The sequence below is a fragment of the Thunnus thynnus genome, chromosome 23, assembly GCF_963924715.1.
Source record: "Thunnus thynnus chromosome 23, fThuThy2.1, whole genome shotgun sequence".
Lineage (NCBI taxonomy): Eukaryota > Metazoa > Chordata > Actinopteri > Scombriformes > Scombridae > Thunnus > Thunnus thynnus.
The window spans coordinates 10,336,996-10,346,332 of NC_089539.1; the positions used below are offsets into that span (position 1 = coordinate 10,336,996).

General features: G+C 38.9%; 1 protein-coding gene across 1 annotated transcript in view; it reads left to right on the forward strand.

Annotated features, from left to right (window-relative positions):
* Positions 1-6,620, forward strand: part of LOC137175632 (protein phosphatase 1H-like) — a 23,419-nt gene extending 16,799 nt beyond the window's left edge. Inside the window, exons 7-10 of the mRNA XM_067581430.1 lie at positions 2,011-2,074; positions 3,888-3,995; positions 5,852-6,003; positions 6,116-6,620. Coding sequence (XP_067437531.1) covers positions 2,011-2,074; positions 3,888-3,995; positions 5,852-6,003; positions 6,116-6,263 — 472 coding nt within the window. The 3' untranslated portion in view covers positions 6,264-6,620. The remainder of the gene's footprint in view (positions 1-2,010; positions 2,075-3,887; positions 3,996-5,851; positions 6,004-6,115) is intronic.
* Positions 6,621-9,337: the final 2,717 nt, after the last annotated feature.

Sequence of the window (9,337 nt, forward strand, 5' to 3'; positions counted from 1 at the left end):
GCAAGAGAGAGAGACACGGCCTGACAGATGGAGCAAACCCTGGTCAGATTTGAAGCCTTTTGAAGTTGTTGATATTCTCCGCTGGCTGGTGACGCCAAGTCTAATCTAGCAAGTTTAAGTAAATCAGTGTCTTTCAGTCTGACATCAAAGCTCCATTTCTAAGTGCATTTTCAGATCTTCTGCCTCTATTTGTGCACTTCTGAACCCATTTTTTTGTTGTTCGGGTGTTGCTTGTGTACTCTAAGATCTACGCCCTCCCTTTGCTTTCTCTCTACTACATTTTTCAGTAGCAATTCAGTGTTCAGTGTGCACTCCGGAGGGATTCGCTTGTAACAAGACGCAAGCGAAATCAAAAACTGTGGGAAAATTAAAGAAAAGAAAACAGTTGAGTAATGTCTTCTGTGGCTCTGGAGCTTTCTAAAGTCTCAAAACATAACACAACCTTAGAGATGTCAAGTTGTATTATGGGAATTGTGGGATCCATTATATTTGGAACTTGCTCCATACTTGAGGCTAAAAGTCTGGATATTTCAGCCAGTGCTTTTCATTTTTCTCTGGAAAGTCCCCCAGTTTTATGGAAGTGAGACAATAGTTTCAATAGATAGAACCTTTTAACAATGGATGACAGCACAAGGAAAATTAGCCTATGCATTTACATATGGTCATGAACTTAAAGGTCCAATAAATGACTTTGAGCCTCACTGGATGTCAGCAAACAACTATTTGCTATGTAAAGACATAGTGGAGTAATGGCGACCTGTGTTCTGTGTTTTGGTAACCGCATTGACTGTGCATGTATGTTAGTGCATGTATGTCCTCCTTGTCCTCCATGTCCATTTCCAAAATGGTGCCTGGATCAAAAACTTTCTCAGATTACAGCTAAACAGTACACTGAGGCGAGAAAAAGGCAATGCAGTAACAGAATCTTGATCCATATTTGATCAGCACTGCCTATTTTGACAGTTTGATCTGAGTCTCATGAGTTGTTGGCTTTTTTTTACCCCCAATTTTATTAAGTAACCAACACCTTTGATTTGGTCTGAGATGTTGGTGTTATAGTGTGACATCTAGTGGCTGAATGTTGTATATTGCAACTTTAAAGTAGCCTTAAGTTTCTTTTTCTTTTTTTTGGCCACTTGTGGGCAGCAGAACAAGTGTAAACACAGACTGACATACAGTTTTGTCACCTTTTTTAATGAACATTTCTGTAAATGTGTTATCTTGCTGGCTAATTTTCAACTGCAGTCCTTTAGCAAGATGTTCTGAAACCAATTAACTGTAAAACCAATTATATTAAAGTTAATATGGCTAATATGTTAGCAATGCAAGAATGTAAGTCCAATATTCACTCTCTCTTATACTCTGTTTTAGTCTCCACCAACTCCAGAGAAAAAGATCAGTCTCTTTAGCTGTTAAATAATCCACTGTGTTCACCAGCTAGATGCTAACTTTGTCTTTGTGGCACTGAGCACTGGACAGGTAGAGTACAGTGGGTTTATTACAGCTATTTTGCAGAAAAGGGAAACCAAGAAGACAAGAGCAATGAGTGGGAAACAAAACATTAAAGCTGCAGGCCGTGAAACCAAAGCAAAGAGCTAAAAGACGCTAAAATGCTCCGCTTGCATTTTGTGTGTGATAATTCTCTGTGTATTTGTCACTACAAATGACTCATATTACACATAATCATTTGAATTGAAAAAAATATCAATTAGTGCAGCTTTATTGAATATTTTCATCAAAATATAAATCTGAGAATAATCATTAGCTAGAATGAGATTAAAAATTAAGTTTGCAGTTGAATTTCCCCACCAGTACAGACAAAAGGGGCCCAAATGTGGTCAGGCAGATTTGTCCTTTAATTTGATTGATTTATTTTAATTATATTCATCTCACTCCTCTTGCATAGTTATCTTTCATAGAATGTATATATTTGTGTCAGACAGAAAGAAAGAAGAGAGAGAAAAGATACATTCACTGCTTTTTGGTCTATTTTTCTTTTCTCTCACACAGGGCCTATAAGACAATTGAGGATGAAGATCTCAAGTTTCCACTAATATATGGTGAAGGGAAAAAGGCAAGTGTGTGTGTGTGTGTGTGTGTGTGTGTGTGTGTGTGTGTGTGTGTGTGTGTGTGTGTGTGTGTGTGTGTGTGTGGATGTAAGAGAAAGAGAGAAAGTGTGTGTATCTGCTCTGGAATTCAAGACTGAAGAGGAAACAGTAAAGCACTTGTTCCAACATTGTCAGTCTGACACACAGACGCACGCTACAATGCCTGCCAGCCACCCAGACAGTGGGTGAACACTCGGTCTCTGATGTGCAAATAACACATTGTGCATGTGTGTCAATGTGCGCACACGCTAGAGAAAGGAGGCGGTCCATCTGTTTCACTCCAGTAGCTACATCTAACACAACACACACACACACACACACAGACATTCAGACAGACACACACCATTCGGGAGATGACAGTCGTCTCTCTGAGAAGTGAAGTTAATCCCCACTGGGACAGCAGGAAAGAGATGAGAAGAAGAGACCGAAACTGAAAACACACTCCACCAAATAAATTGCACAACACGCTTCAAAACTCTCAGTCATGTCAGTTTGTCTCATATTTTCAATCAATTCAGTTTGATGCAAAGAGAGACATAACAAGAATCTCCATCAGAAAGGAAAACAGCATCTGTCAACCACACAGCGCCATTGTTGTCTGATGAATAGCTGTTGAATTCAAAAGGGGGAAAAAAAGCAAAGGGTTTTCACACAGGCATGAAAAAGTGGAAAAATACTGAAAAAGAATTTGATAATTAAAGACATTTAGCTATTTAGTTTTATGGCAAATATAACCTAATTTACTGCTTATGTTTTCATAGATTTTCTTTCTATCAAACTGCACTGACAATATCTCAACTTGATATTGAGACAACTATAATTTTCAGTGTATCCACTGGAATAAGACTAATATACCACCAAGTACAATTCCCCCCCATAGTGCATTCTGTAGCTATATGGCAACACGCTGTACTGTGAGCAATTAGCACCAGCTCCACCACCCACACAATGTCGTACATTGTGACAGGCTGAAACACCACCATCATGGCTACTGTCAGACTGTCAGACACCATGTTTACATCCATATGTTCATTGATAGCTAACTGACTGTGAAGGTGGCTGTAGTAAGTATTTACTATTTGAACGCATTTTCAGTTACATAGCAGTCCCAAATACCAAAAGTTTCTCTTTAAAGAGGACATATCATGCACATCTCCAGGTCTTTATTTTTATTCTGGGGGACTACTGGAATATCTTCTCATGATTTACATTTCGAAAAACTCCTTATTTATGTTTTAGTGGCCCTTTATGCAACCGCTCAGTTCAGCCTATTTCTGAAACAGGCCATTTTAGCTCCTGTCTCTTTAAGGTCCCTCCCCACTTTACTCTGATTGGTTAGCTCTCAGAGGCTACATAAACAAACAATAGTAATCAGATTTTTCTTCTTTTCCTTGTTCTTTACACAAAATGGAAACTTCTCATATACATCCGTACATGTTCAAATCCAAAATCAAGCAGAAATACGCGAGTGGACGACCCAAACAACCTGTGGAAAAACCTTAGCAACAAAGGCTACGGAACAGATGGACGCTTGTCAGTTTGACGGTGAAGTAGAGGTAACTCTGCAAATGGAGCCCGGGCTTTTGACTTTCAGGGAGCATTTAACATGTGTTCACCTCAAGTATTGGACTTTTGACCATGTTTAACATAGACATCTGACAGTATAACAGCATATAAATGACAGAAAATCACAAAAAGCATCATATGTCCCCTTTAAGCTTGGGTAAAAATTATTTAAAAAATAAAGACATGTAGGAAATCTAACTGTATGTTTTCCAGGCGCGGGTGTTGGCAACCATTGGTGTGACCCGCGGGCTCGGTGACCACGACCTCAAAGTTCACGACTCCAACATCTACATCAAGCCGTTCCTTTCCTGTTGCCCCGAGGTAAGAGCTAGCACTGCATATAACCTTCTGACACATCCAGTAACTGAAGACTTGAAAACTAAGCTTAAGTTGACTTTACTTTAAAAGGCTGCATACACTTTGAAATGTAACTTCTTTTTTTTTTGTATGCGGGTCATTTCAGGTTCACCTAACTACAAATGAATCATGCCTTTGAAAGGAAACTGACATGCACTCATGAGCATCTTGTTTTATTAGACATACTTTTAATGCTCAGTTACCTTACCAGTTCAGTTAGATTTTGGCAGCAATGGTTTGATTCCACTCTCTGTAGTTTCAGCTGAACATCACAAACTTGCTGTCCCTTCTCTGGTGCTCACACCATTTAAGAACACATGGAGAAATACAGTAGGTATTAATTTCGTCTGCGGTTGGACTGTGCTTCATTTTGTCATGCTAGGATTTCCATGCATGAGGGATTCTGGACTAACGTGGCATCTATCTCCTTAAACCCATTAACTCCTGGACTGGGGTTGTTTCCTGTAGCTGGTACAATTACAATCTCAACATATTGATTGCTTAATGATTCAAATCAGATGTTCAATCAATCTTTCCTTCTTCTGTCTTTCGTCCATTCATTATTTCATCTCGTTTTCTCGTTATTTCTGTCCTATATGAGAAGAAAAATGCCCCGTCACATGACCTACCCTAGTTCTCCTGCTGTCATATCTGCAAACCCTCTGTGGAAGTAGCATTTTGCTGCCTCTTTGTCTGAAAAAGGTCCTCAGCAGCAGAGGAACTTGAGCTCACCTGTCTGTTTGTCTGGTACTGGTTTCAAAGCACTTTCATCTCCTGATGTAGTTTGTCTTATAAAGTTTTGCATTTTTTTTCCTCCCAGAGTTCTCTGCTTGATCTTTTATTCATTAATACCCGGGTTCATAGCAGGTTCACGCCAAAGACTTAACTCCTCTCAGCACTTTGCGTCTCCGTCTGTGTCTGTCTTTTTCTCACAAACACTACTCTCACCTCTTGCTGAAGACTGTCGATTGGTTTCTCGAGATGCTCTCAGTGACTGAAAGCTGCATTTAATTCATCGAGTTGCGGGAATGCCACGCATTGTTACATGTGAGGGCTGGGTCAGTGTAGATTTCACTATGGCTGTGAAACTTGAGCCACTTTAGCTGAATGTACTTGATCTTTCCAGCTGCTCAAAGAAATCTTTGACTTGTAAAGTTACAATTTGAAGTTCTGATTGGTTGTTGTTGACATGTTGGCTTTTTTTGATCAAATGAAACTGGTTTAGTTTACTTGCACTTTTTTAAACAATTTTTATGTACTTATTTATTGCAAAGTAGGTCAAGGCGAAGCTTGTTTTTATTGTCTTCTGAAATGGAAAATTGCCTTTGATTGAAGGATTTACTGCTCAGAAAAGCAGACATGTAACAAAATACCCTTGATATGCTTGAATAAAAACCACTTGTAAACTATATACACACCCCAAAAAGAAACATACACTGTTAAAAATACAAGAATTCCAAAAACGCACATTTCAAGCGAGATAAAAAGGTGTAAAATCAAACATGTCAGAGAACAAAACAATAGTTAAATAAATGTGTGAATTTAATAACAGACTTTAAATGACAGTAGACAATGGTAGAGCATTAACAGAAGTACATACAGTATATATTTACGATGCAAATAATAGTCTCATTTTATTTTCTTCCCTTCTTTTTATACATTTTTCATGTTTACATGAAATTATTAAATTATTATTTTTTATGGGTTATTAAAGATAAAAGGGGGGGGGCACTTCTGAATGTCAGTGGTGGAAAGAGAAATGTGTAAATCTGAGCCATCAGTGTGTTTTAGATTTAAACCCTTTGTGTTTTGGCCTGCAGGTGAAGGTGTATAACCTGACGCAGTATGAGCACGGGGCTGATGATGTTCTGGTGATGGGAACCGACGGCCTGTGGGACGTCCTCTCCAACCAGGAAGTAGCTGAAGCCGTCACCACCTTCCTAGCCAACTGTGACCCTGATGACCTCCACAGGTGCGATGCTTTCTTTCTTTCTTTCTTTCTTTCTTTCTTTCTTTCTTTCTTTCTTTCTTTCTTTCTCTCTGTATGAACTGAATGCTTCATCTCTGTTCCCTCTGTTGGCCAGGTATACGATGGCAGCACAGGACCTGGTGATGCGAGCGCGCGGCGTGCTAAGGGACAGAGGCTGGAGGATCACCAACGAGCGCCTGGGCTCTGGAGATGACATCTCAGTCTTCATCATACCGCTTATGTACGGCAACCGTCAGCCCTGAGGATGAGCCCAGGAGGACCAGAAGGCCCTGTTCAGCTCATAAACCAACAGGATTAATCCTGAACTCAGAATCCCCCTTTCAGTTCCCCCGGTGCCGTTTGCACAATTGTTTTCTTACTTGGACGAAGGTCAAGTAGAACATTTAGATGGTATTTCATGTCTCTGTGGATGTTCAGGATCGGTCTGCCACCAAATGTGGTTGCTCGGGGGAACTGCAGTCAATGATGAACAATCTTTAATGTTCAACAGGATGATGGAGGTTGACTGGTCCTGAACTTCTGCAGACATGTGAAAGCTGAAATGGTTGAATGCTCTTCCAAAGTGAAGAAAAGACCTCTTTATTTCTTCTCCTTCCCTCTCTTGCAGTGCTGTAAACTTGGCTCCCCTCTGTTTTATTTCCCTTTGCTTCCCTTATACTGTACAGTCAACTTGTTTATAAAAAAAAAAAATACCTCCTTCATCTCATGACCGTGGACCAAGCTGACAGGTCAGCTGCGTTTTCTGTTTCGCCACAGTGTGGCTTTGAAGGATTCACTCGTTGAAGAACTGCTTACAGATTACAGACTGATTGTAGCGCTGAGATTTTGGCTGGAACCTGCATTGCTGTTCATCATTTCGGGAGGCTTTTGGTCAGTAAGAGCCCAGAGTGGCTGAAATCTTATGTCACATGAAACATTGAGGGGTATAATTTACATGTTTCATGAATCAGTTCTTACTGTCAAGTGGGAAATCTGAGCCTCTCTGCATCAATTGCAGGGATGTAGTTTGACAAAAAGGTTTCTGAACAAATTTTGATGTGGTTAATCCAAACTTGCTCCATCATTCAACACCTGTACAAGCAAGAAAAACGTTCACTGTGTCAAGTCATTTAATCTGATGTTTAGTTTTAAGATGTAAACATTGGAAATTAGTCTTTAATTTAAGTACATGGTTCCAGTAGCTGTTGGACTTCAGCGGATTTGGTTGTTTGCAGTTAGTGAACCAAATCATTAAAGTGGCAGGTCGTAAAAACCAAAACAATGAGCCAAAAAGCTCCATGCAGCTGAGGGAAAGTGCAAAGTCCGATCATTTTCTGGAGGTGTCAGAACTACTTTGCTGAAAATGGGGATGAGAGCGGTGAGAGTGAACTGAAACAATAACATTGTGGGGACATAAAACCAAAACAAAGAGCTAAAAGGCGCTAAAATGGTGGGCTAGCTTCTCTGTGCATTTGTCACGATGAGTGAACCCTATCACATTATACATTGCCATTTGATTGATTGTTTATATAAATATATTGATTAATGCAGCTTTAAGGTAATATATTATACATGCTAACTAACTACACTGAGAAAAGTAGAAGCAAATTCAAAATATCAAAAAATATCCTTAAAACTTATATAAATTCCTCTATGAAAAAAACAAAACTAACACCCAACACTGGATTAAATGACTTGTACATCAGTGTAGATGCACTTTAGGCTGACCCACACCACTCACCGAGGAGGTGATCTATGGAAGGTTGAAAAGGCAAATATTCCCTGCAGCAGGGAGGAGAATTAAATTCATAACTTTGGGGAAAAAAACATCATGAAATACAATCAAAGTTGAGCTGAACCAACATTTCACAGAGAAAAAAAAAGCTAAGCTTTCTTTTGCTTTAACATGTTTTGCATGTTTTACAAGCTGAAGATGCTTGACCCGCAGATTTGGGAATAACGACGTACCGTGTTTGGATGTAGTTATTAACTGTGTGTCAGTGCATGCAGTGACATATTGTAGGCCTGGGAACATGAGTGATGGTGCAATGTTTTACACTGCTGTTTGTTTTTTTTATATGGACTGAATTTGTGTTTCTGTAACGTATTGAAGAATTAGTGACAATGTTATTTGTTTGTAAACGTGCAGAAACCATGCATACATATATTTGAGGTTGTTTTTCCTTTAGAATTATTAGACATTTAGTGGAAGAGCTATAGGATAAAGATTCATCATGAAGGAAGGGAATGAAACAAAAAACATTTGTCATCTTTTTGAGTTGAGTCACCGGATTTCAGACAGAAAAGTGACCGTCAAGACTTCCATAATGACCTCAGAAAGTGATGTGCATGTGTGTGTTTACACCCCTTCCCTACATTATTATTCTGTATTCATACAGGCTGCGCTGCCCAGCAAGCTGCTTTGAGTTAAGATGAAGGAGATGAGAGGTAGAGTCAATTCAGAGAGTCAGTAAAAAAAGTTCATTTTAGAAAAAAAGTTTGATTCCAAGTTGAGGAAATATTTCTGTCAGAACAATTGGCAGCATGAAATTAAACACAAACTGTGTGTTTTATAGAAGCTGTTAAAGTGGATATGTAGAGTTTTGGAGTAGCACTGGTTTACTTTAATGTAAAACTTGACTTACGAAGCGGGAATACATCTACTTCTTTCATAAAACAAGCGATTGACTGAATCCAAAGATGCTCATTTGGAAACTGTGCAGTGCCAGGATGAGGAAGCCATTGTTAGATCACATATGTATGTGCCATTGTGTTGCATGGCTATTTATCTTCTCTTTTTTTTTTTCTTTTTTTTTTTTGCAGTCGACAATTCTCTATCTATCTACATTCCTCCAAGCAGCAGTCATTTACATTTACCTGAAGATCGTATGTGCATTTTTTCCTCCTATACATTCCATGAAAGAAATGTTTAATCTAGTACATGTTGTTGTTATGTACCTGTTGTTGCTGTTTTTCCATCAAATAAGCTATTTGGCAGTTACCAAGTTAGTTATCTATTTATTGAAAGCCTGTTTTTTTTTATTTCTCTGATTTTATTTGTGGATCTTTTTAAGTTCAAACTGTCCTGACACCACCTGAGCTTTGTCTTAGCAATTGTCACAGTTCAACATTTCAAACAGCCAGACTTTACAGTTTAGAGTGATGTTTTGAACTGTCAACACATTAAGTCTGAATATACGTTGAATGTTCATCCTTCCGTCATTAAGCCTTTTTCTCTTAGATGAATGTCAAAGAATGACTATATAATTTATTTTTCTCATCCTATTGTGCCACCCAACTGCTGCACATCAACTCAGGTTCAATTATGAGGTGCGGG